This window comes from Myodes glareolus, chromosome 18, assembly GCF_982192425.1.
Source record: "Myodes glareolus chromosome 18, mMyoGla1.1, whole genome shotgun sequence".
NCBI lineage: Eukaryota > Metazoa > Chordata > Mammalia > Rodentia > Cricetidae > Myodes > Myodes glareolus.
This window is the reverse complement of record NC_142043.1, coordinates 11,647,385-11,675,014: the sequence shown is the minus strand read 5'-3', so window position 1 is coordinate 11,675,014 and position 27,630 is coordinate 11,647,385. Positions and strand designations below refer to the sequence as shown.

Below are 27,630 nucleotides of genomic sequence, written 5' to 3'. Positions count from 1 at the left end.
GCCCAGTCTGGTCTACATGAGATGCCACTCAAAAATAAAAAATAAGAATGGGGATTATAGTAGGAAGGAGAAAGTCATTAAGACAAATTAAGCCATACCTGTAAAATAAGTTTTATTTGATTTTAAAAATCATTAATGTGAAAATTTTCCAAATCTCAGAGTAACAGTCTAGAGCCAAGGTTAAGAGGGGGCCAGGCCTCACCTGGAGCCTAGCTTGAGGCCCCTAAAGTCCCACCCTCTCTCTGGAAGGGATGGTGGGAACAGTGGAGGGGAGCCCTGAGTGAGTCCACCCTTGTCCCTAGGGCCAGCTGGGCCACGCCTAAGAGCAGCTCATGCAGAGGGAAGAGTAATCAGAGGCCAGTAGCATCAGCGATACCCTCCCCTAACAACCAAAGCTCTTGGATACGAAAGAGGAATGGAAAATGAACACTGGCAAGCTGGGCGCTTCCCCATGGAAACACCTGGGCCGACTAAATGGAGGGAAGAGCTTAGGGCTCTCACTACCTTTGGAGAACAAGCACTCCAAGAGGAAAGGAAAAACTCAGGAGGCAAGCTGGTACCAGTCAGTGCTGACGCAGGTGCAAGACTTGGTGTGGGCCTCACTCACACAGGACACAGCTACCCAGGTCTGAGGAAAGGGTTCAGAAGGCGTCTGCAGCCCTGAGGGGTGGTGGCAGGAAGGCAAGTGGGCTTAGCTGAGCAGGGTGCCCTGTTCCTGAGCCTGTGTTAGGCTGTCCTTGCGGTGCAAGTGGTGTACTCCCATTCTCTTGGGGCTGCGCTGGGGGCGGCTGGAACTGGGGAGTGACCAGGCCCTGCCATCAATGTGGGAAGTACTAGGTCCTTCCCCCGTGCCCTCATTACCAAGCAACAGGCTCTGGCGCTCTTCCTCGGGGCTGATAGGCAGGTTTAGTACTTCCTCTTCCTCTTCCCTGGGAAAGGCAGAGTCAGGCTGTGTTGGTAGCAAAAGTCCACTCTCGTTGTGTGGGGAGGCTTGTGGGTCCTCAGAGTGGCTCGGGGAGAAATGAAGCTGTAGTTCAGGGAGTGCATCGCGTCCAAAGGCTGTGCGCTGGGCCACAGCGGCAGGAGGCGGGGTGCGGTCCACAAATGCACGCTGCCAGCTGGCCAGCAGATCCTCTTCAGAGCTGGCAGAGCTGGCTGGGGCACTGAGTGCTGAGGGGGCTGGACTAGGCTGGTGATGGGGTGAGCCTTGGGCTGAGGCAGGACTGCTAGGCACTGGGCTGCGGTGGACCCGCTCACTCCCCTCCTCCACCAGGCTCAGAGAGATGGCCTGTCGAGTGGCGTAAGTACAGTTGGGAAGGGGGCTGTTGCGTGGAATCCGAATCTTATCCTCAGAAAACTCTATTACCTTCCGCCCAGGATACAATGGGTGTGGCGGAGATGGGGTAGGGTAGGGACTCAACTTCTCAAAGGCCGGCAGGGGCATCTCCTCCTGTGGGGAGCCTCCTGCACTGCTCACAGAGCAGCATTCCCCATTGGGTTGTGGAGAGCGACTGCCAGGGGCTGGAAAGCTGGCTGAATCACCTGGAGCATCCCCACTCATGTCCACATGCACAAATACATCCTCAGCCAATGGGCGTCCAGCACTGCCTGACTGGGCTGAATTGAGCAGGAGAGACTCCGGTTTCTCCAAGACCCGGGCAATGACTGAGGTAGGCACCACAGCCCCTGCGGCCAGGCTGGAAGAAGGGCTGGGGCTGGCAGCCTCTTGGCCACTCCGCAGATGTTTTCTAACCATGTCCTGCAGCTCACAGGGCAGCTGGAATAAGAGGAGGGGGAGAGACAGGAATGAGCCCTGCTGCAGAGAGCCTGACCCATGGCAACAACAGCCACGTGTCAGGGTCAACAACAGCCACCATATCCTGGCTAATCCTGTGCACTCAGCTTTTAAACTTCTACACAACCTCACTTCACAGAGGAAAAAAAGTTGGTATGGTATTTAACATAAAGTTAATGAGCTCTACTGCTAAGACCTGCGAACACTGCAACATCTAGTCCCTGTCTCAGGCAGCTTCACCAAAATCAGACTTGAAGAGCTGTACCCTCTACAGACCTGCGAACACCTCCAGTTCTGCAGGCCAGCGAGGCATTGGGCTGGAGGCTTGGAGGCAGAGGCTCTGCCCCTGAGAGGGGTGGGATCAGATGGGCTTTAGCTCTGGCCACCCCTTCTTCCTTCACAGGCTCCTCAGACTCAAAGAGCACCTCACAGAAATACTAACAGAGCAGCTCCAACACTAGTAACGGGCCTCAGCGGTGCCCAGGACCATGATAGGGTTAAACAGCTTCAAGTGCAACCCAGGGCAAAAGGAAGGGGAATCAGAGTCCTAAAGGCAGGACTGATGCTAGCAGGTGTGTGTCACTCACATCAGCAAACTTGTGGTTCCGGAAGTGGGATTTGTTGCACTTGAGAAGCTGCACAGCCAAATTGCAGTCCAGCCGGTATCGTTCCTGCAGACACAGACTTGCTTAGAGCCCAAGCCACCCAAGGGGACAGGATGCAGTCGCGCTGAGGATGGGTACATACATTGAGCTCTTCCAGCTTATTGATGGTGTTCTTGGCATCCAGTAGCTTGTTAGTCAGCTCCACAATCTCCCAGTCCAGCGTCTTTCTATCCATCTCAGCCTTCTTGATCTGAAGCACAGACTTGTGGTAAAGGCAGCCCAGACTCCAGCCAGCCCGCCCCATCTACCACCTCCAGTCCAGACACAAGGCCACAGGCGCTAGGGCAGCCAAGGCAGACAGAGCAGACAGACGGTGACAGACAGGAGGAGACTTGGCCTTTCTCCTGCTCTGCAGGCTGCTTACGAGAGGGGGTTCTGAGAAGGACCTGATGCCACGGGAACCCAGGACAGAGGCAGTCTAAGAAACTACCCATCCTTTGAGGGAGCTTAAGTGACACTAGGCACCAGGCAAGGCACTGGCGTCTCAGAGACAGTAACTTCAGCCAGGGAGTAAAGCCTGTGTGAACAGCTGTTTCCACGATAAGCTAGGAGTGGGGCGCCTATGAGATTAGCTGGCTGGGCAGAGGAACTACAGGCTCAAGTAGATTTCTCGTCTTCAGTTCCCTTAGTGTATCCCTACGACCCAGGCTTGCTGCCACTCAGCTGGGAAGCTGGGAAAGCTCTGAGGGTTGCTATCAGCCAGTACCTCTTCCAGAGCAATGAGCAGAACCCCAGTTAGCCCAGGGTAGCACTGAATACTAACTGGGCCTCACAGTGATGAAGAAGAATGGATGTGCTCAAGGGGCAGAGGGAAAACAGCCAGGGCCCCACAATCCCTGATATGGACCAAGGAGGCCAGGACCAGGGGAAGAACACACAAACTCAGACGCAACTGCAAAAATCCAGCTGTGGCTAAGAGAGGCCTGAGAGGAGAATGCAGCAGCAGCGGTGGCAGCGTGAGGGGGAGACGAAGAGAGAAGAGAAACAGTGTGAGCATTAAGACAGTCCCACTGACAGAGCACACTGCAGTCCCCTCCCCAACACTGCCCTGCCCTGCCCCCCCAAGCCCCATGGTGAATGGCACCCCCCCATGGCAAGTCCTGGCCCACTGCTATGCTGTAGCACAGTGCCAGTCAAACTGCCCTTCCCAGCACAGTACCAGTGTCTGCAGCTTGTCCTCCAGCTCCTGGTTAGTCCGCTGGGAAGCTGTGTAACTGTTCTGCAGCCTACAGAAGGATACAAGGCAGAAAGCCTTGATCAAGATCCTGTTCTTCAGGCCCTACAAACCCTACTCTACATGGGGATCTGGGACAGTCCCTGGGTTTCTAAATAAAATCAGGTGGGATCTGAGGCTTATCCAGCTAACCTCCCATGAATGGGGAGGTATCTGGCCCTTATTCCCACACCTGCGGAACTTGTCTTTAAACTTGTCCAGTTCCTCGCGGCTCTGGCCTAACTCCAGTTCCAGGCAGTCTTGCCCTATTTCCAGCTCCCGCTCCAAGGCCTCGGTGCGTCTGGTGGCCGAGGCCAAGCGCCGGCGAAGCTCTTCATTTTCCTGCTGCAAAAGTCTGGGGTGGGGTTGGGGAGACGGACAGGGAGCCATCAGAGACAGCTAACCCTAGAGCACCAGACAGGACTGGGAAAGGAGACGACAGGCAGGTGGGTTGGGTCCCTTTAGCTTCAGACTAGCTAGGGAGACTCTTTAGATATAGCCTTCTGGCTTCAAGAAAGGTCTAGGTTGAAGATGGGATGGGGTGGAAGCAGAGTGCCCCACCCAATACAGAAGAATACTAGGTCAGAACAAAAGGTCACAGCTCTCAACCTGCCTCAAGTTACCACCCAAGCCAGTAGGCCACCAAGCCTTGCAGCTCCAGTTCCCCCACTTCACAATCAGGCTTTTCCATTATTAATCTCTTGGGAATTCAGGCCAACACAGTCATTCTCCAGGGGGCCTCAATGCTGACAGGAAGGGCCTTAAGAGGTAGCTGGCACAGGTGGGTCACTCTCTAGAGCCAGGAGCTGGGCAAGGGCAGGTCCTCAGCCCACAGATGAAGGAAAACCCTTTTCCCAGGGAGAACACCTAAAACACCCCACCCCATTTTTACCTCTGCTAAGCATGAGCTGTCCAACACAAAAATAACAAACTTACATAAAACTAATATTTTTTTCTGCAATTTTTGTTTGTTTTGCAATTCAAATTTATAGTTCTTCAACATGAACAACTGCAGGTCACAACGTTGTTGTGGGTGCCACAAAGTCAGAAGTTGGAATGTCAGAAGACCAGATGCGAGGAAGAACTTGGTAGTACCAATAGTCTACACAGGGAGTGAAAAGGGGCACAGTGCACAGCACAGTGACAGGCAGCCAGTACTCACTTCATCCTCTCTGCGTCAGTCAGGGCCTCCTGGACAGAAAAGAGAAAACGCCTGAGTGAGGCTCAGCTGCAGCTACTGGGCTCCTGGCTGGCTCGCACTTCACACAGGCCTGAAAAGGGCTGTGTCACAGAAGAGAGCGAGGGCCCTCGAGCGATGGCTGAAACCCAGTAATGTCTGGACGAGTTTACCGTGCCCTCTCCTGTGCCAATCAGAAAATTGGAGAACCTCTTCCAACATCTACCCTTAGTCCTAAAACCATCTTCAAAGAGGACCGGGTATCCATGCCATCTCTCCCTAAAAGCACCTCTCAGGTGTCCACCAAGCTCCTCCCAAACATGGCATCCCCTACAGAGGAAGATGGACAGAATAAGGACCTTGGAGGCTGAGGTGGAAACACTGAATGTCTGAAGAGCCTCTGGGGAGCAAAATGCTATGAGGCTTTGGCTGCTGAGTTTGTAGGTTCTCATAGAGCCTAGGCTGAACTCTAACTCACTATCAACTCCTGATCTTACTGTTACCATCTGTGTAAGCCTCTATCAACAAACCATGTTGTGTCTTGCTTTGAAACCCCTGCCCCAACTTTCCTAAGGGCCCACAACGATCATGACCCAAGTGCTAGAGCCCAGTCAAGCAGAGCAGGCCCACGCTACGCAGAAGGGACACTTTAGTGCTGCAGGCCATGAGTAAGCCAGGGAGGCAGATGGGCTCTAGCCTGATGACGGGATCTGACCTGCGCAGCGATACACTGGTGGCTGTTCCCTCACCTAATCGTGGTTCCCTCATTTATATACATACAGCACCAAGAAAAATGCATAAAAACTGCAAGTTTTACCTGATGCTCCCTGAACTACAATGAACAAATCATAGCATTTTCTCCCCAGACCATCCATAGGAAGCCATGACACAGCTGATGCTCAGCATCTGAGACTGTACTCTGTGCACTGTGGGGTGGTAGGAAGGCTAACAAGAAACTGAGAAAACCACCCACGCTCAGTAGAATGAGGGAAGAGAGCCAAACTGGAGGGTCTGGCAGCTGACCACAGACCTCCTATGGGCAAACCTAACATGGTTCCTGGAAGAAAATACAAAGTTATCAAGATAGCTGTGGGAAGGGCTGGACTTCCGAGTGACAGTGGAGAACAGTTAGCAGGAAGAAGCTTGAGCACCACCTCCTTAGGCTCCCTATGGAGTCAAGGCCGAATAACTTTCCTCCACTACAGAGGCCATGGGTTCAGCTTCCCATGGCCAGGGCCTGGACATAGGCCGGCTGTTACATGAACTGCAGTATGTGGGACCAATTCTGCTGAGCTCAAAGACTAAGGCTCCCTGGAACACAAACACGTACAGATAGCCCCACCAGCAGTGCCACAGCCCTGCCAGCAATGCAAATCTCTCGCGTTAACACACAACAAGCATCTCAGGCCTGAGAAGCCAGTTGACAGTTGGCTTCTGCCAGCCAGGGCCAGATACCAGTCTTGCTGACCTCTTGCTCAAGCTGGGACATAGGGACTTCCAGGCGCAGCTCTCGATGCTCTGGAGGTGCCTTCCGGTAAGGTTTCTTAGCAGGGGCAGCACTGGTCATTCTGGAAGGTGCAGGCTTGTCTACCTACCAAGAGAAGCCAGGAAGACACGGGCTCAAAGATGTGGGTAAGAGGCTTTTAAGGGCCCGAGATGGCTCCGTGGGTAAAGGCACTCACTTCTCCTGACAACCTGACTTCTGTGCTCAGAACCCACATGATGGAAAAAGAGCCAACTCCAAGCTAGCCCTGGCCTCTACAGCTGCTACTGCGGCACATGCACACGATGCTGACACAAAAATAAATGAATGGAAAACAAACTGTAAGCAGCCCGTGGACTGATAATTTTAAGAAGCAAATCAGAGGATGTTTGCAGACAGCACCACACAAGGCAGGCGGGCCTGTGCCACAGCTGAGTCATTAGAAGGACTGAACTTTGGACTGATCAGAGGAATGCTGGACACCAATGGAGAAGAGATAGGAGGGAAAGGCAGGCCCCAGGATAAGCAGGCCTTGCTCCAAGAGTGGGGTGAGAACCTCAGGAACAGTCCACACTTGTGTGGCCACAGAGAGCTTCAAAAGCATCAAATTCTCCCTAACTCTAAACTGAGGCTAAAAGCAGCACCAGTTTCATAGGGCTACTGTGAAGACTGTAGCAGTCTGTAAGAACAGTGCCTGATGGATCTCTGTGAGTTCAGGGCCAGCCTGGTTTACAAGCTTCAAAGCTACATGGAAACCGGTCTCAAAACAAACAAACAAACAAACCAAACCAAAACAAACAAAAAAACCCAACAGTGTCTGAGCCAGGCAGTGGTGGCACAGGCCTTTAATTCCAGAAATTGGGAGGTAGAGGCAGATGATCTCTGAGTTCAAGGCTAGCCTGGTCTACAGAGTAAGTTCCAGGACATCCACAAAAAATCAAAAAGAACAGTGCCAGATGGGGCTGTATAGTGGCCCACGCTTTTTATCAAAGCACTCAGAAGGCAGAGACAAGTGGACCTCTGTGAGCATGAGGCCTAGTCTCTACATGGTGGGTTTCAGGCCAGTCAGACCTACACACTGAAACGCTGCTTCAGTGGAGACACAGCTAGTGATACATTTGTAATTTTATGTACTGGGGAAGGCAACGGCAAAAGGATCCTAAATTTAATGCCAGCCTGGGCTCCACAGGGAAGCTGTTTAAACAAAAACAGTGCCCAGTACGTAGGGAGTGTTAAATACAGGTTTATCTTCCATGACTTTTGAACAAACCTTTCAAAACCCAGCTCAGGCTCCAAGATGAGTGTCTCCACGCTGAGAGCACTCTGGACACTGTCAACAAAGTGTTGACACATTCTTTTTCTTACTAGCGCCTACTAACAGAGAGCACCTATCTGGCACCTCACCTGCCAGACTCCCAGAAGAGAACAAGTAGAGGACCCGGGCCTCATCAGCACATACCGTCTGTCCGTTGGCAGCTCTCTCTGTTCTGCTGTCCTGGAGTTAGCTTTCGGCTCTCCACATCCCACAGCCCCTCCACTTCCTCTAGCCAAGAGCTCCTGAAACCAGAGAAGGGAAGAAAGTGGACACCAGGTGTCAGTCGCCTGCCTGCCCAGTATGCGACCTGGAAGGCTCTGAGAAAGCAGCAAGCATAGAGAACCACAGTGGAGGCAGAGGATTAGTCTGATAGTGGCATGCCTTATATAGTGAAGCCAACTCAAAAAAGAAATGACTGAAATAACGAGTACCTGCCTTTGTCCAGACAACACCTGTGGTCTACACGCATGCGTTCACTGTCTCAACTTACCACGTGCCCCATTCTGGAATAGTTCTGCTACTATTCTTTTTTGCCTGTCTGGCTTGTTTGTCTGTCTGTCTGGTTTTTTTTAAAACAGGTTTTATCTGTGCAATACCTCTGGCTGTCCTGGAACTCTCTCTGTAGACCAGGCTGGCCTTGAACTCAAGAGATTCGCCAACCTCTGCCTCCCACGTGCTGGCATTACAGGTGTGCGCCACCACTGCCGGCATCTTGTACCATTCTTATTCCTACCTCCTATTTGTCCTGCTCATCTCCCAGGCTTCTCAGAGTTTATAAACAGCTAGGACATTTGGGGAACACAGATTGCAAATGAGACTACCAAGAACTCAAGAGGAGCAAGATGGCGATGGTGCTGGAGACTGCCCCTAGCAACAGTTGTACAAGAAGCCCAGAGACCATTTCTGTGTACAATGGTGGTCAATAAGCTTAGTAATGAGAAAAGATAGGTCCAAGAAAGAACACCCAAAACTCAGTAATTGGGAGCAATGGTACTCAATCGGGATGAGTTTGTCCCTGCTTCTCTTAGAAACAACTGGCAAATGTCTTGGAAACATTTTAGTTTTCAAAATCTGCAGAGGAAGAAGTAAGTCAAGGCCAGGACATTCACTGATGAATCATCCTACCACGCACAGTACCATGCACAGGACAGCTGCCGTAACAAAGAGCTGGCAAAGCAAAAGGTCAATAGAGCTGAGTCCGGAAACTGCTGGTATGCTTGTATAGGAAACACTGTGGGACTGGTAGGATGGCTCAATGATGACCCAAGCTTGATTTCTGGGACTCACATGAAGGAGAGAACTGACCTCCACATGTGCACTACAGCAAGCATGTGCCTATGCACATACACTCAAAATAAATGTAATAAAAAAATATAAACCCAGTTGGGCGGTGGTGGTGCACGCCTTTAATCCCAGCACTCGGGAGGCAGAGGCAGGAGGATCTCTGAGTTCTAGGCCAGCCTAGTCTATAAGAGCTAGTTCCTGTCGGACAGGCTCCAAAGCTACAGAGAAACCTGTCTCATAAGAAAATATAAAAGAAAAAAAAAGAAAGAAAAAAAATGTAAACCCAAGTGTGGGGAGCCGAGACCCGTTTCCAGGACCAGGGCTGCTCTAGCACACTGAAGTGCCTGGGTAACATGTTTCCCAACTGAAAGCCTGTTCTACACCTATACACTTGCCCTCAGCTTCTTGGGATTCTGAGAAGCACCTGTAATAAACCGGGTGGCAGCATGGGGGCAGCAGGCACCACACTGATCAGAGGAAATAGTAACCCTAGGTGGCTTTCTGAGCATAAAAAAACAATCTCTTCCCACCCCCATCAACCCAAACAGAGCTGGGGGCTGAAGGAGGCCTTACGGGCTAAAGCGTGTTCCTACTGTTGGGACATGCCCTGGCCATGACTCCTGTCACATTCCAGCAGGGCCTGGGGCATCAGGGTGGGGGCAAAGGAGGGCGGAGAAGCAGGAGTAGTCTCCCTCTTCTATAAGGTCCCTGGCCTGGGTTTGGAGGAAAGCTTGGTGTAGTAGCAGAAGCACGAGCCACCAGCCTCCGCCCCTTTGACAGGAGGCAGAACGTGTCCCCACAGGGTACAAGCAGCACGCTGTCAGGCTGACTCCCCACACAGGAATCTGGGAGGGCCAGAAAGGACACCACATTCCTGGGGTAAGGGGAAACAAACAAGAGAAACCACAAGTCCTCTGTGGCTGTCCTCCAGAGGGCCCTGAAAGGTCCTAAACCAGTCAGGTACCCAGGGCCTAGAAAAGTCCTAAACCAGTCAGGTACCCAGGCCCTAACACTCAACGGTATGTATGAGTGGGTGTGCATGCCTGGAAAACAAGGTAGGACCAGAGCCATGAACTAAAGAAGAGACAGTTTCTAGATAATGATGGGAAGGCTCCCAGGAGCTAGCCACTGCCTTCTCCCTTCTCTTCTACAAGCCAGCTCTCTGTGGCCTTCCTTCCTCCCGCCCTCTCACACTGCAGGGGGTTAACAAACCCTTCACTCTGCAGGCTCTGCGTGCTTTTTCCTCCAACCTGAGCCTCTTCTTTACTTTCCTGCCCCAATTCCTGCCAAGGCTCACATTCTCTTCTAGGCACCAGGGCACTTATGAGAACGGTGGGCAGGCAGGGCACATTCAGGCACTTGGTAATTCTATCTGTGGGCAGAGCTCCGTCACGGAGGCACCACATCCTCTAGCTTGCCCTGCCTTGCCCTGCCAGGATCTCCTCTGAGGTTAGAGGCAATCTGGTTTGCTGAGTTGGGGGATGATTGGGTGTGACAAGGACAGAGATAGTAAATGCAGATAGGGACTCTAAGGATGGAGGTGGGGGTCAAAGGTTACTTCTCTATCAGACCCCTTCAACAGGTCTGTATCATGGAGGGAAATACTCCTACTAGGAAGTAGAGACGAAGTACCAGAGAACCTTCCGGGTTCCCCAACCCTACTCCCCAAGGCAGATCTGTGCCACTCCCTGCCCTCTGTCCATAAATACCAGGGCATGTTGGGACACCTGGGCCTTTGTTTCAATTCTCAAATCTACTAAGTGCCCTAGATCCAACCTGTAAGGGACAGCACTGAACAGACAACAGGCCTGGCAGCCCACTGTCCTGGACTAGAGAACAGCCCAGGGAAGCATGAAGAACAGCTGGGTTTGGGAGCCCCAAACTGGAGAGGACAAAAAGGTAAGTTAGAAGACATCAAAGCAGTTTCACCAGGAAGTCTCAGGCACCAGCTACAGCCTCCACAACTCCTTTACCTAAAGGTTTTCCAGACCTGTGTTAAGAAGAGAAGGTCCCCTGGGCCACCATGAGCAAACCACTACAAGGTTGGCCTGTGGGGCCTCGTGGCTTCTGGCTGCCAGGCTGACTCTTTTGGAGAAAGACTTGAAAAGGGAAGAACTGCGCTCCCAACTACCCGGGCCTTAGGAGTAGTCCTGGGTCGGGTGACTCAGGATGGGGGCTACCAGCATGTATTAAAAGGGCTGTGCCCAGGTGGAACCCCTGGCTGACCAGGGGCTCTCCTCACCACCCCCACCTCACCCTAGCTAACATTACTGTCTCTTTCCTCTGCTACATAGCATTCATTCTTCACTACCCGAAGTCGGTTCAGAGGAAAGACTACCTCATATCTGCTGGGGAGGAGAGTGATAGCTCGCTAATTGCTATGTTGCAATCTGCCAGTCAATGCGGCCGCCTGTTGCCACCTGCCCTGTATTAAATACCTTCTCCCTGATTACAGCCCATGGGGCACGATTAGCTGCCTTCAGAGAACAAAGTCTACTTTCATTAGAAATGGGACTCGGCAGGCACGTACAGAGGACCTGCATTGCAAACCATTGAGCAGCTGGGCAGAGGGAAGACAGATAAGAACAAGGCAGCACTCCAGCCTGGAGATGGAACTCATATCTGTCCCCCTTTGTGGGGGTACGGCCATCTTCCACTGATGCTGGAGATCGCTGCTCCTGGAGATAGATGGCAGAAGAGAAACCTCTTCAGATCCAACTCACCCAAACTACTATTCTTGTTCTTCTTTCAGCAAATGTCTCCAGTGGACCATAGCAAACAGAAGCCCAAGAGTCTGGAATGCCCTCCTATTCCCTCCTGCCATTCTACTGAGGTCTGCATTCCATTTTCTGCCTATAAAGGACTCAGAAGTCACCATCCCCACACCATCACTGGTACAGAAGAGGGTATAGGACTGAGCCCAAAATGGATGTTGCTCTTTGTTTTTTCTTGTCAGTCTTCTACCATAAAGTCCCTTCAGCTCCTCAGATTCCGTACTATCAGTGTGAACAAGTTCGCTGACCCTGATCAGCATCCAACCCAATTAGGCAATCTCCCTACTACCCCCCAGCACCTCCTTTAAGAAAGGACGTCATTTACCTGGTCTCAGATTACTGTGAAACTTACAGCTAAGTATGCTCACAGCTACAAATGAACCAAGTTACTGGGGACCTTGACGGGTCAATGAACCCAACCTTTTAAATCAGGGTGAGGCCCACACTATAAGAATCTTTAAAGTTTTTCTTCGTAATACTTCCAAGAGAAGTTAGTAACCACTACTGCTTTCTAAACAAAAGGAAATTCAGTCCTACTCAGAAGACAGCTGAGCTATGTATAGAGCCTTAATTTCCCGGGAACCTAGCAGAATATAAATAGGTAATAAAACCAACACCAGCCCTTCTGAAAGACCCCATCAGTTTAAATCACAGCATCCTGATCACACAGGAAACAAGGTATTGCCGTAGCTTTCCTGAGTCACATGCCTTGGATACCGAGTTTCTGACCTCTGCCACCTGGGGAAGCTGCACATCACAGGAGTAGGCAGCATGCTTGCCATACAAACCTAGATGGTCTGAGCCTCTGAAATCCAGGCTCCACCTCCATCGAAATCCCCCAAACACAAAACTCCATGTTGAAAGGGTCAACCCTATGGCCACATGACCCAGCAATGTAGCCATGAGAAGTGCTTATTAAAATCGCCACCTCTCCACTGCAGCCCTCCCCTCTGCCCGCTGTGAAGAGAGAAGGCCTTAGTACAATGCTGACCCTAACAAAGCTGGACTTGGCCTTTCCCACTGCACCCCAGCCCCTGTCATCTGCCTCCGTCCCCAGTTTCCGGCATGCAGCTGTTTCTGAGGTACATGAGCAAAGCCCTCAGCAATCCTGGGCGCGTGGCAGGCAGGCAGCCAGCAGCTCACAGGGTGGGGTCTGGGCAAAGATGCTGCTCTGGGCTGATGACTAGGGTAGAAAACGCCAGTCTGTGCCCAGACCAGTCCTGCTGCCCCTCCAATACATGCCTCTGGACAAGTACAACCTCACCCTTGGGATAAGCCGCCTGTAGTTTTCACCTGGCCCCCTGCCTACACTAAGCTGAATACAATGGCAGGGCTCTCAAGGCCCAACAGGGAGAGAATCCTTCTAACCACAGTAATCATGAAGCCTCAGTAACAGTACTGGTAACCTGTGAGAACTCACCGGGTTCCCACCTGAACAAACACCTTGTCTATCCACTTGGACTCTCACCCAGCAAACACTTGACAGGAACAAAGGAGAAAAGAAGATGGCGATCCAAGCAAACCAAACCTTCCCGACAAAAGCAGTGCCAAAGCGTCCAAGTCCGTGGCCTGTATTTGACATTAGACTCTATGTGCTCTCCTAAGAAAGAAAAAAGGAAAGTCGCAGCCCTGGCCAGCCTTCCTTTTGGCTTTTCTGCTCAGAGCCAAGCCCGAACCCCCTGCGGCTTGCTAACTCCCTACTAAGTTACTTAGGGAGCCTGGAAGCAGCCATGCCCCACATATATGCCCTTCCCACGCTGTAGTCAGGTCCCTGCCTTCTCCCTTCAGTCAACGGGAACAGGAACTGCCTGGAGTCTCAAGGCTCCAGGACAGCCTCACCTGGAGACACAGCTTATGTAAAGAGGTCCTTGCTGGACACCAGGTAGAATAAGGTAATGGATCTTCTTGGGATTGTCAGATGTTCCTTCTCTGTTCCAAGTACGGAGGAAAGGACTAGGGTAGCAGCGTCTCCATGCCAGATAACACTCACCAACCTCCCAGCAAAGGCCAGGACCTGCCCCATGTCACTGAGGCACCCTCCTAGTTCTCGGCTAAAGTCCACCTGGCACTCTTGAGTGGAAACAGGTAAGAGACCAAACTCCACTTCCCAGAGCAACAGTGGCCAGTGGAAACTACATCACTGCACAGATTCCTGAATCTGGCAATTAGTTTGCTTCACTCTCTTACCAAGAAGTCTCCAGAGCCAAGCCAAGGTAAACCTCAATCTCCCAACCAAGAAGAGAATCTAGTCAGGCAGTGGTGGTGCACACCATTAATCCTAGCACTCAGGAGGCAGAGGCAAGCAGATCCCTGTGAGTTTGAGGCCAGTCTGGTCAACAGAGTGAGTTCCAGGATAGCCAGAGCTACACAGAGAAATCCTGTCTTGACAAAACAAAAAGCCAAAAGTGAAGAAGATAACCTAACTTCCTATTCTGAGAATAATAGTGGAACCATCCACTTCCACCTTCTTTTTTTTTCAAATTTATTTTTATTTTCTGTGCATTGGTGTTTTGCCTCTATGTATGTCTGTGTGAGGGTGTTGGGTCCTGGAGTTACAAATAAATGTAAGTTGCCATGTGGTGCTGGAAACTGAACCTGGGTCCTCTCGAATAGGCTGGAGAGATGGCTCAGTGGTTAAGAGCACTGCCAGCTCTTCCTACAGTCCCAAGTTCAATTCCCAGCAACCACGTGGTGGCTCACAACCTCTGGAAGAGCAGTCAGCGCTCTTAACTACTGAGCCATCTCTCCAGCCCCCACTTGCACCCTCTTGACAAAGGGAGGGAAACTAAAGGGGTCCGGAAGGTATATCTATTCCTACCCTGCCTCTACCTGTCTCTGAAGCAGAAAAGTAGGAACAGCGTAGAAACTGAGGAAGTCTTCAACTCCTTGTTGCTAAAAGCACAGAAAAGAATGGAAACACCAATCAATTTGTTTTGTGGGAGACTGAGGTGTCCAGCACGGAAGAGGGCGAGAGGCAAAGGACTCCTGTAGCAGGCTGCCTCTCTTCTGGCCATGAAGGATGTGTTGGTTCAAGTGAGATCAGCCCTCTTAGATTCACACATTTAAATACGTAGTCCCCAGCTGGTGAACCGTTTGTGAAGGATTGGCTTTGTGGTTCAAATGACTCCCACCATTCCTAGTGTCTGTCTCTGTGTCTGTTTCTCTCTCTCCCTCTCTGTCTCAAGGTTGTGGATCAAGACAGGAGCACTCAGCTGTCTTGCATCTTTCATCGTGGACTCTAACCCTCTGAAACTGTGAGCCAAATAAATGCCTTCTTTTCTAGGTTGCCCTGGCCATGTGTTTTCACACAGCAACAGAAAAGTACCTAAGACAAAGGAGGTGTATCCTGCCCACATCATGGAAAAGAGGAAAGGAAGGAACTCAGAAAGCAGAGGGAGCAAGACTGAGGGAAAGAGGCAGCCAGCCAGGCAGAGAATGCAGGAGAATGCACACTGCTGGTGGCATCCCAGGGCAGGTTAGCTAGTCAAGGTCAGACTCGCAGGGTTAGTGTCTTCTGCCCAGCCAGCCAGTTCTCCTGGTTAGTGGTGTTAGCAACAGACTCATGGTAGACGCCCTCCAGGCACTCCATATAAACAGATGGCTGTGTGTGTGAGCAGCCCAACTCTGGAGCTGCAAAGAAAGAGCACAGAAGAACAAGCGCAGGACCCCTCAGGGGTACACTCTACTCCTCTGTTCGGGAAAGCACCTCCAACTTTGCCAACGGTAAGTCCAGCTTACTGACCCATACAACAAGGCTCTCTGGTTGGTAAAGAAAAGGCAGTTATTATGGAAGGCAGCTGTCTCCCTAGTTCCCAAACACTGCTGCCAGGCTGCACCAGGGCTCGTAAGAACAAACCCTCCCACAGCTGCAGTTACCACCCATCTAGGCCTATGCCAACAGAGTGTATTCCAGTACCTCCCACGAGCTCTGAAAGAACTGTAAGAGACTAGCTGGGGGGAGGGGGGGTCAAAGGCTGTGTGTGACAAGAGCTGCATCAGAACACACAGTACAATGGAGCAGTGTACGACCTAGCTCAGAGCTGGACCAGTCAGGAAAAGGTGGCACATTGCCACTTCACAGTTTCTATAAGGCCAGACAGATGGTTTCCCAAGGGAACCCTCAGAGGACCCCAGAAAGGGCAGATGAAAGCAAAGCAAGGCCCCCCAGCCTCAAACAGGGGCTCTTCCACCCTCTCAGACTCCTAGTCTCTAGTAAGACACGAAGAAGCACCACACCTTCCCAAAGCCTTCAGGGGAGGGGATATATTCCAACATAGAAACTTGGAAGTCAGTACCAATCAAGACAGTGGAATCTGACAACGTGTGTCCCCTGGGGCAGCAGGACAGGAAGTTCACTTCCAACGCATCAGGGAAAGAGCAGAAAGGTCCTCAACCCCACCTGAGGAGCCCGGCAGGCAGAGTAGTGACCAGCAAAATGGGAAGTACCATCTCCATGCCCTCACATGAGAGTCTGGCAGTCAGTCCAGCTGCACAGAACACTGAAGCAGGAGAATGACAAGTTCAAAACCAGCCTGGACAATTAGACTCTGCTTCAAAATAACAAAATAAATAAATAAATAAAGGGGGGGCTGAGGATATGGCTGAGCAGCAGAATACTTACTTAATGTTGCAAAAAAAGGGGGGGCGCTGAGGCTATGGTTCAGTAGTTAACATTGCAAGACTCTGGATTTACTACACAGTATGGCACCAGAAAAAAACAAGAGCCAACAGAGTCCCAAACTGCCGCTCACTGAGATCCCCATATTGGTCTGCCTACTGTCCCCAAGCTTAAAAGAGCCAATATCTGCCTGGAGAAAAGACAGTGGCCTAGAACAGTGGTTCGTACCTTCCTAGCACTGGGACCCTTCAATACAGTTCCTCACGCTGTGGTGACCTCCAGCCATAACATTATTTTCATTGCTTGCGTCATAACTGTAATTTTGTTACTGTTATGAATCATAACGTAAATATCAGTGCTTTCCGAAGGTTTTAGGTGACCCCTGTGAAAGAGTTGTTTGGCCCCTAAAGGGGTCTTGATTCAAAAGTTGAGGATCACTCATCTATAGACAATCACTAACTCTTCCTAAAGGCCCTGAACTTTTTCCTAGGAAAAAAAGAAGAAAGTCTGGCCACTGACAGGCGGTCTTCAGAACCCTCACCATCAATAACTCAAGACAATAGCTAGATCTGCTCTGTTGTCCAGAGGTAGAACAGCAGGTGTGGTGGAGTGTGGTAGAGTGGCACATACCTGAACCCTGGCACTCAGGAGGGGAAGGCGGCCGAGTTTCTGAAAGGTCAAAGCCAGCCAGGTCTACATAGTGAATTCCAGGACAGCCAGGGCTACAGAGAAAAACCCTGTCTCAAATAAAGAAAAAAGTAAAATACTGGGAGTGATGGTGGATGCCCAAAATCCCAGTGTAGAGGCTACCAAAGGAGGACTCAAAGTTGGAGGCCAGTCTGAGCTAAATCTGTCTCAAAAGAAGTCAAAAAATAGTGAGATCCAATCTAGCCTGGGCTGCAGAATGAGACTTTATCTGGGAAAAAAAGAAAGTCCTAAGAACTGGAAAGGTCTTACCAGAGCGATTTCTTCTGCTTTAACCTGTGCAGGAAGGATGGCCTGGGTGACAGCAACCAGAGTTGCTCAGCACTTTCTCACAGGACTTAATGTTTGCTTTGGGTAAGAACCTTGCTCCTAAGTAGCTTCAGACTCAGATTTTCCCTCTAGTAGAGAGGACACAGGTTAACAGTGACTCAGTGTGGCACATGCTTTGAGAACACCAAGACAAGCAACTAGCTCCCACTGAGATTTGTAGCCAAACGAAACTGCTCTTCAGAGAAGTGGGAGCCCCTCCTCATCTGACTGCAGATTCCGGCTGGAGGACACATAGTTTAAGAGATCCTAACTTCTAGAAACAAATTCCTTTGGCATTTGTTGAGAACTAGTACCTTAAAGACTATTCCCATCATCTACAGTAGAGAGACCAACACAAAGAACAGATGGTGACTCAGCCACCAGCCCATTGGGAAGAGCATCAGCGGTGAGCCCGTGGCACAAGACCAAAGGTCTAAGACCACAACAAAGGCCCAGAAATCTGGCTTACTCAATGCCTGCATAATTTCCTGTGGTTTCCCAACATTTTTCAGTTCCTAAGACACTTGGGAACATGGGTCCCAAAGCACTCTGTGCTGACTGGTTTGTCAACTTGACATAAGCTAGAGTCATCAGAGAAGAGGAGGCCTCAATATAAGAAAATGTCAATATAAGACTGAGCTGTAGGCAAGCCTGTAGGGCATTTTCTTAATTAGTGATTGATGGGGGAGAGTCAAGGCTATTGTAAGTGGTGGGCTAGTTATTCTGGGTTCTGTAAGAAAGCAAGATGAGCAAGCCATGGAGAGGAACAGTGAGAAGTACTCCTTTGTAGCCCCTGCATCAGCTCCTGTCTCTAGGTTTCTGTCCTGTGTGAGTTCCTCTCCTGACTTCTTTGATGATGAACAGTCATGTGGAAGAATAAGCCAAAGAAACCATGTTCTCCCCAAGTTGCTTTGGTCATGGAGTTTCATCACAACATAGTGAACATGACTAAGACACAATCCATCCAGCCATTCATGGTATGCGACCTTCTCTCTAGTGATGACAATCCACCATCCACTGGTCACACACGGGAAGTCACTACCAACCTCCCCAGGACTAGGGAAACTGACAGACATACTGCAGTCTGTCAAGAGTCTCTGCTGCTCAAGAGCTGGAAGCAGCCCTGCAATCTAATTTTCACAGCTGTTCTTTGATGGTACTCCCTTCTCATGCTGGAGTCTTCATTACTGCTTCATCAGAAAGGAGACACTCTCCATTCTACTCCCTACCTAAAAACATTCATGGAAGTCCTTATCCATAGAGTCTCAAAACTGAGATCCAGCAAATATTTAAGGACTGTCTTTCATATACCAAGCACCATGCTATGTGCTATGATCTCACTGTCTTTTTTTTATTATTATGTATACAATATTCTGTCTGCATGTATGCCTGAAGGCCAGAAGAGGGCACCAGACCTCATTACAGATGGTTGTGAGCCACCATGTGGTTGCTGGGAATTGAACTCAGAACCTTTGGAAGAGCAGGCAGTGCTCTTAACCTCTGAGCCATCTCTCCAGCCCCAATCTCACTGTCTTTAACTTAGCTTTGCTGAGTGGTGGTGGCTCACACCTTTAATCCCAACCCTCAAGAGGCAGAGGCAGGCGGATCTCTGTGACTTTGAAGACAGTCTGGTCTACAGAGTGAGTTCCAGGACAGCCAAGACTGTTTCACTGAGAAACCTTGTTCAAAGAGAGAGAGAGAGAGAAGTAAACAAACCAGGACAAGAGTTATGCTTGGGCCAGGGCCAGAATGCAAGATGATTTTTTTTTCATGCCAAGCTAAAAAGGATAAACTTTAAGTTAAATAAGGGAGAATTCCAATATTTCTAAAGGTTGGGTTTGTTTTGTTTTGGAGACAGAATCATGGGATCAGGCTGTTCTAGAACTCAAAAACCTGCCTTGGTACCTGAGTGCTTAGATTATAGGTTCATCATCATCCTTGTTAGGGCAGAGTCTTTAATAGGAAAACACTTTAACAGCAACATGGCAGGCTGAAGCAGGGAGAGAATGACTACTGTCCTTCATCCGTCCTCCATGTGCTGGAAATACAACAGTAAATAAGACAAGTGATTGTTCTCAGGACACCTATGACCCTGTAAGAGTCAGACAAAACAAAATGTGCAAACACAGCACTAGAATCCAGCACAGAAGAAAGGGATTACAGAGAGGCAGAGTCCTACAGAAAGGGCATTTAAAACAAGATCTGAAGGACAAAAAGGAAGGTTGAAGAGAACAAAGAGAGGGGTCCAGGAATGTAGGCAATAGCATCTATGTGTCCAAAAGTCCAGAAGCTAGAAAACTGAGCTAAGTCTAGATGGCTGAAAGAAACTGATCTCCAGCCATGCAGTGGTAGTGCACACCTTTAATCCCACCACTCAGGAGGCAGAGGACAGACAGGGCTACAGAGAGAAACCCTATTTCAAAAAAAAAAAAAAGAAAAGAAAAGAAACTGATCTCCTAGGTGTCATGGCAAGGGTTCTCAATACCAATATGTAGGGGGCAGGACAGGCAGATCTCTTCTGAGAGTTTCAAGCAAGAAAATACTGCAGAGAAGACTTTGCCTCAAACAAACAAATAAAACAAAACAAAAAAACAAAGCATAAATAAAGAATGATTCCCTCTTCTGGTCTCTGTGGGTATCCACACTCAAGTGCATATAACCAATAACCACACATACACATAATTTAAAAAAAGAAAAAAAAACCTCATTAACCAGAAAGTGGTGGCACACACCTTAATCCCAGTACTCAGGAAGCAAAGGCAGATCTCTGAGTTTAAGGCCAGCCTGATCTGTAAACGGTGATTTCCTGTCCTTTCTTATCCTTTTCTTGTCCCAACCACCCAGTTCCAAATAACCAGTTCAGAGACTGAATATGAATTATAAACACTCGGCTGACAGCTCAGGCTTGTCACTATCTAACTCTTGCACTTAAATTAACCCACTTTTTTTTATACTTTTCCATGTGGCTCATGAGTCGTTACTTCATTCTTTGCACGTCCTGTTTGTTAGGTGGCTGGCTGGTATCTCCCAAGACTGCCCTGCCTCCACCCTTCTTCATCCCAGTATCCTCAATTTGATTGTCCCACCTAACTTTATCCTGCCTTGCTATAGGCTAATCAGCTTCTTTACTAACCAATGAAAGTAATACATATTCACAGTATACAGAAGGGTTATTCCACAGCATTGGTCTACAGAGCAAGTGCCAGGACTACACAGAAAAACCCTGTCTCAAAAAAAAAAAAAAATCTTTAAAAAACGAAAGCCTAGCTAGGTGAGACACAAAAAGTTTCAATTCATCAGAGGGTTCTTCAAATCTGCTAAGATGGCAATAAAGGGAAGAGATTTGAATGTAATATTTAAATATGGGCATTTCCAGAGAAAACTGACTTACACGATGGTAAGGCAGGAGGACTGACTGGCTAAGATGACCTGAATGCAGCAAATCCGCTGACTTCTACTACAATACAAAGGTGGTACTACTCTATTAAGAGAACGAGTTGCAGCATGTTTGTCTCCTGCACAAATTAAACCAAGGCAAAGTATGTTACCCTGGGATGTGTGGCTTCTAAGACAATGGAGGACGGGAACAAGACTTCCAGGTGTCACAACAGATAGAAAAGTTCATTATGGGGCCAGGCTAGATGTCTTGGGGAAAATCCAGAGACCTGAGCCTCCAAGTCCCCTAAAAACCAGTTATATACCAGGCACGCGCCTATTGGCAGGGTGGAGAGTCGCTTACTGAAGAAAAAGATGGCCCTGAGGCTATGTTAAATAGACAGGATGTGACTCAGAAAAGAGCCAGTTAGTCAAACCAGAAACCAGTCCCTGCCCTCAAGCTGAGGGCCACAGCTGCCCGGGAACAGACTCCTCACAGCTTGCACCAGGGCCTGCAGCAAGCAGGCAGCACAGCTTCAGGACAGGAGCATCTGTTTTCCATCTTCAGAACACGCAGGAGGAAGAGCTATTTAAAATGCCACCTAGCTTTCCCTCTGCGGAGGCTGTTATGTTTAAAAGGGTGATTATATACAGACTATGGATTTAATACTGTGCCTATTTTATCTCCTCATGTTAGTGATCAAAATCAAATGGCAACCTTAGTTTTTACATCTCTATTAACACAAAGGAACAGATCCCTCTTTAGAGCATGCTTTGGGTACTGTGCCGTTTCGTAAATAGATATTGACACATAGCCCTGGCTAGCCTGGCCTCCCAAGGCCATCCTCATGTCTGTCTCTGGCCAGGGGCACTACCATGCCCGAGGCAGAATGAATCCCGTCATTTCGCTATGGGTAGTCACCAAATTGAGTCCTGAAAGGAGAGAACAGGTCTGACTAACATGGCACAGCAGGCTTCCTCAGCACAGTCTCTGCCTTATGTATTATTTCTAAGAGTAAACAGAGAGCTGAGATGAAGTACTGGGTTCCAGAAAAGACTTCTAAATAGCCAAAATATGTTTCCCATGGGTATATATCTAACCAACAATACAAACAAACATGAACTGGAAGGCAGTCAAACAAGCAAGAGATACAGATCACTGCTGGTATATTTAAAAGTTAACTGCACGCCTGGCACACCTGCAGGGCCACCACTCTGGAAGTTGAGGCAAGAGGACCATTTTAAAAGGCCAGGTGTTATGGTTTGGTTCAGCAGTAGGATACATGTCCAGCATGTGTGAAGCCCAAGGTTCCAGACCACATAACAATGAGGTGTCCAGAGGCTGTGACTAGCTGGGCCACAGAAAAAGGTAACTTCATATGAATACAGATATTTGGGTGGAGAGGAGGCTGGAGGGCTCTCGGCAGTTAAGAACATGTACTGCTCTTCTAGAGGACCTGAGTTCAATTCCCAGCACCCATATCAGGTGGTTCACAAGCATGTGTAACTAATTCTGGGGGATCTTACACCTCTACCTTCCAAGGGCACCTGCAGTCACACACACATACTCATATCTATACATACAAACACACATAGAAACAAACATACACACAATTAAAAATAAATATATTTTTTAAAACAGTAATAATGATAACTTTTTTTTTTTTAATCACAATCTCACTATGTAGCCTTAGCTGGTCTGGAACTTGCTAAGTAGTCCAGACTGGCTTCAAATTCAGAGATCCAACTGCCTCTGCCTTTTGAGTACAAGGAATAAAGGTATATACTACTATGCCTAGTCCAAAAATAATTACTTTAAAAAATTAATTAAATTTGCTGAGTGGTGGTGGAGCACACCTTCAATCCCAGCACTCGGAAAGCAGAGGCAGGAGGATTTCTGTGAGTCTGAGGCCAGTCTGGTCTACAGAGTGAGTTCCAGGACAGTCAGGGTTACACAGAGAAACCCTGCCTCGAAAAATCAAAACAAACAAACAAAAAAATTAAATTTAAACAGCAAACCAGTTCATTAAATTGCTGAAGTGGGACATCCTGAGTTCACACCTATAGGGCTCTGCCCCTTACTAACTGGGGTACTTTGCATAAACGAAGAATGTTGTCTTCATCATACAGTTGTTACCAAAAAAAGCAGCTAGTGCATGCAAAGTATTCCCGACAGTATCAAACACGGAGAATCTTCACTGTCATTTTCTGCTCAACAGCAAACACAAAACTTCCAGTCTCATAGCATCTTTATTTTTTCTAAGGTTTTTTTTTGAGACAGGGTTTCTCTGTGTAGTCCTGGCTGTCCTGGAACTCGCTCTGTAGACCAAGCGGGCCTCAAACTCAGATCCCCCTGCTTCTGTCTCCCAAGCGAGTGCTGGGATTAAAGGTGTGCCCACCGCGGCCCACCTCACAGCATCTTAACATCACTGTACACAGCTTAGACAGTCCATTATCAAAAGGCTGCACTTCATTTTTGTAGCATCGGGCTAACAGCCCCACCAGTACAAATCCTGCAGAGATCACAGGGTCAGTCACGAGGCATAAAGCAGTACTGAGATCTGATGGACATAACAATACTTATCAAGTAGCAGATAGAATCGAAGCACATTAATATATGAACTTTTACAACGACCCGGTGAGACAGGTGCTCCCACTGAGCAATGAGAAACTGAGGTGCATAGAACTATGCAATTAAGAAAGGCCAAATAGCTACAGTCAGGATCTAACTAGCAATCTGGCTCTGTGTGTCAGTTTTTGTTCTTTTGTTTTGCTTTTTGAAACATGTTCCATGTGGCCCAGGTCAGCCTCAAATATATTATGTAACTTGAGAACGATCCTGAACTCCTGATCCTCCTGCCTCGCTTCTCAAATGCTAAAGTTACTAGTGTATAGAAGTTTCAACTCTTTTAGCTGCTCAACACACTGCTTGTCCCCCTCCCCCACCCCTCTCTCTTCTTTTCTTGGAAACAGGGTCTATGTAGACAACACTGGCTCAAACTACCAATCCTTTCCTCAGCCTTCTGAGGGCTAGGGTTGCAGGTGTGTGCTACTATATGTGGGTACCCCCCAGTTCTAGCTGATTACAATTTCCAAGAACTCACAAACACAAGTTCTCTTCAGGGAAAGAAAAAGGTTCCCAAACTTCTAGAAACAAATATACAACGAAGTAAATCTCCTGAGATCTTTAGGAGCTGGAAACACTGAAGTCAGACTGGTGATGCTGATTTAAGGAGCTCCAGCTGGAGTGAACTGTTGGGGGTAGGAGTGTATGTACAATAAACAAGATATGATTGGTGAGTTTCTAGATCAAGGTAGACCTTCCGGTTCAATCGTCACAGATGCAGGTCCCAAAATAGACTTCAATAAGAAACTTGATCCTACTGGGCACAGAGTTACACTTCTATACACTCAGGGACTTGAGACTGAGGTGGAAGGATACGTGAGCCCAGAAGTCTAAGTCTAGCCTAGGCAGTATTAGCAAATTCCCTCAAAAAAGAAAAAACAAAAAAACAAAACAAAACAACAACAAAAGTCCACACTTGATAGTCATTCATGTCGATAATCCCAGTAACTGGGAGGGAGACAAGTCAGGAAAAGAGCCACCACAAGTTCAAGACCAGCCTGAGTACACAGTGGGCTCCAGGCCAGACTGGACCAGAATGAGACTATCTTCAAAAACCCAACTGAGGGCTAGGATGGAGGGATGGCTCTGAAGTTCAGAGTGTGTACTGCTCTTGTAGAAGACCCAGGTTCAATTCCCAGCACCCATATGGCAGTTCATATCTGCCTGTAAATCCAGGGGATCTGAAGCCCCCTTCTGACCTCTGAGAGCTCCTGCACACACATAGTGCACATACATATACACTCAGGCACACACAAACCCATAGAAAGTAAACAAATAGGAACTGGAAAAATGACTTAGCAGTTAAGGGACTGGCTGTTCTTCTAGAAGATGTGGGCATCTACATGGTGTCTTACAATTAACCATCTGTAACTCCATTTCGAAGGGATCTGACACTCTCTTCTGGCCTCCAAAGGTACTGGGCACACAAGTGGTATACAAACATATATGCAGGTAAAAATCTCGTAAACATAAAATAGAAATAAATATTTTAATTAAAATAAATATTTAAATTAATCATTTAAGACAGGCATAGTGTTCCACATCATTAATCTCAGCACTCCAGAGGCAGAGACTGCACGTCTATGAGTTCAAGGCCAGTCTGGTCTAGTAAAGAGTTCCAAGCCATTCAAGGCTCAACAGTGACTCAAAAACAAAAACAAACAAACAAAAAACCCACTAACAACAACCAACTGCAAAAAGCCTCCTCCTAGCTCTGTGTCTACTTAGGACAGCAACATCAGTGAGGAGGATACTCTGCCTACAGTCCTTCCTCTCCAATAGCAGGCTCGCTATGTGGAAGGCCACGCTTCCTCTGAGCAGCTGAAGGGATTGCCTTTTCTTTTTAAATGTGATTTGATGGATGGAGAGAAAGCTAACAGACAAGTGCAAGCTTCTTAGTTTTCCTGCTGTTATCTCACTGGTCCAACTGCACAGTAACACTCTATCAAGGATACAGAGTGATCTAAACTTTACCCAAGTTACACTGACCCCTTACCATGTAAGCTCATCCGGGTTTCTTCCTATTCCCATCCTGTCTTTCTCTCACCTGGGGCAGTTCCCCAAGGCCACACCCAAGGAACTTTTCTTACCAAAAGAAAAATGAAAAGACAGACATGCAGCTTTTGGGACATTCTGGAGTCACCCATAGAAAAGACCTCAATGCCAGTGAAGCCCACGAGAAATGTGCTCCATCAGTAGGTCTACCTCCAGGCAGAACATCACACTGACGGGAGGGGGAAAGGGAAGAGGAGATGGCACACAAGTAGGAAACTGCTTTGTGATAGGAACGGGTTAGAATACTTCTAGCCTGGTCTCCAGAGTGAGTTCCAGGCCAGGCAGGCTACACAGGGAGACCCTATCTCTGATGATAATAATAATAATAACAATAACATTTTAGTTTAATCTCTACTTGCCCAGGGTTGCTTATACAGACGAAGGCAAAACTAAATTCTCTATCAACTCCCAAAAGATAGCCAGCAATCTACCAAACCACCAACTTAAGGATCACAGTCAACAGCCAATCACTCTAGAAGAGCAATCTTCTCGTATGAACTGACTCTCCAAGCCCATGGATCCTCTCCCAGGGAGAATACCACTCAGAAACCTGTCTTTGGAGACCATCTTACCCGCTCTGGGGTTGGGCTGGGGCAAGTCGCTACCTCTTCTTTCCAGGCGGGCAGTGTGATTCCTTCCAAACCCTGGGTCTTCAGCTGAAAAGGGGTAGATGTTGCTACAGGAGCTATGGAAAGACTGAGCTCAGCCTGAAAGAGGGTCATCTAACTGGCTTCGGTCCGCTCCTTAGGACCGCCCTGCAAACTCCAGCTCTCTCTCCCAATCCTCCTGACAACTACACGAGCCCTTTCCCCTCCCACTGGCCTGAGGCAGCCAGGCCTCTGCCCCAGACTCCAGATTTCTTTACTCTCTACGAAGTAATTCTTTTTCAACTCAGGAGTGTTTGCTTCTCTAGAATTCGAACCACACCTATTTCTGGCTCCCCCGCCCCCGCCCCATCTCCTCCCCTCAGGCTGCCACAGGATTACAGGACCCCTCCCCTCCGCCCCCACCGCTGTTTGTTGTTTTTTTTTCTATTCGCCTCCAACCCTCCTTCATCCTCCACCTCGGAGCTGGTCCCTCCCTCCATCCCTATTCCATGCTAGGGTTCCGCAATCCTCCCCAACTCTCGCCTTTCAGTTCGACTACTCAAAAATCCCACAACAAACTTTCCGCCGGGGCCGAACCTTCAGGCAGCCATCTTGCCGCGGGGCAGGCCGGGTAGGGACCAGGGCCGCGGGAATCCCCACGCACTAGGCGCCGCGCGTCATCGGGGGCGGGGCCTAGGGGCGGGGCCACGGGCTGAAGACCTGGGACTCCTCATGGTGGGGGGCGGGAGGGAGTGAGAATTTCCTCCAAGCAGGCTTAGGAGACCTGGTAAGGAAAAAAAGTAGGCGGTGTCGGGAGTAGGGCCCAACAGCGGGAAAGGGGAAAAGACTGTTAATGTGGGAATAATAGAGAACACCGCTCAAAAATACAGTAGGCGATGCCCCTCATCCAAAGAAAAATACCAACACACACCGCCTCCCTCTCTACCTCCCACCCACGCTGTCAGGGCTGCCTGACAGGGTCTCAATTGCTGGCCCGGAACTCGCTTTGTTGAACAAGCTGAGCTTGAACTCACAGAGATCGGCTTACCTCTGCTCCCAGAGTGTCTCATACTACAAGAAAAAATGCCAGTTTCCAACCTGACAGAAGACAACGCCTGATCATCTTCATCAAGCCCATTTCCCACCTCTTCCAACGTTTTCGGGTTCCTAAATAGTCCTTTGTTATCAGAAAATGGAGCATTTTGATCCGAAATGCAGTTCCTTCCCCCAGAAAGTCAATTTTTACTGTTTGGAGAACGAAGGGAGGGAGCTTGCACACTGTAGACAGGCAAGCCTTGCCTCTACTGGGATTACAGGTGTAAGCCTCCTCGCCCAGTTTTCAGTTTTCATTTCTTTAGCCCTCATCTTAACTTGTCACCTCTTCCAGAACGCCTCTGATGCGCCTAGTAACAAGTTCCACAGATGTTATTATGAATATCCTGTACCGTAACTGTTAACTAATTTTATGGGTATCTACACTAAGTGCACGCAGGAGCCTGCAGAGGTTACAAAAGGGCATTGGGCCCCTGGGAACTGGATAGGCAGCTCTGAGCCACCATGTGGGAGCTAGGAGCTGAACTTGGGTCCTCTGCAAGGGCAGCAAATGCTCTTAACTGCTGAGCCGTCTCTCCAGCATCATAATTGTTAAC

At 48.9% G+C, this 27,630-nt stretch overlaps 1 protein-coding gene across 14 annotated transcripts; it reads right to left on the bottom strand.

Moving 5' to 3' along the window:
• Positions 1-95: 95 nt before the first annotated feature.
• Positions 96-26,661, bottom strand: Tjap1 (tight junction associated protein 1). Of its 14 annotated transcripts, XM_085679315.2 has the most exons (13): positions 26,579-26,661; positions 25,967-26,050; positions 16,955-17,061; positions 15,207-15,336; positions 7,793-7,890; positions 6,319-6,441; positions 4,836-4,864; positions 3,867-4,028; positions 3,620-3,686; positions 3,354-3,383; positions 2,543-2,650; positions 2,383-2,466; positions 96-1,777 (listed from the first exon to the last, which is right to left on the bottom strand). In XM_085679315.2, the coding sequence occupies exons 6-13, from the start codon at positions 6,415-6,417 to the stop codon at positions 692-694; spliced, it is 1,665 nt and encodes a 554-aa protein (XP_085535441.2). In that variant the 5' UTR covers positions 6,418-6,441; positions 7,793-7,890; positions 15,207-15,336; positions 16,955-17,061; positions 25,967-26,050; positions 26,579-26,661; the 3' UTR covers positions 96-691. The 14 variants fall into 14 exon arrangements, with proteins under 14 accessions (XP_085535441.2, XP_085535440.2, XP_085535442.2 ...); XM_085679314.2 differs by lacking the exon at positions 16,955-17,061; XM_085679316.2 differs by lacking the exon at positions 16,955-17,061 and having other exon boundaries at positions 26,561-26,579.
• Between the last annotated feature and the right edge of the window lie 969 nt (positions 26,662-27,630).

Coding starts and splice junctions, on each gene's coding strand:
- Tjap1 (XM_085679315.2), bottom strand. CDS start 6,417: ATGACCAGTGCTGCCCCTGCTAAGAAACCTTACCGGAAGGCACCTCCA. Junction 3,384..3,619: donor AGGACAAGCTGCAGACACTG/GTACTGTGCTGG, acceptor TTCTCCTCTCAG/GCCTCTCTTAGCCACAGCTG. Junction 2,651..3,353: donor GCCACAGCTGGATTTTTGCA/GTTGCGTCTGAG, acceptor TCTGTGCTTCAG/ATCAAGAAGGCTGAGATGGA.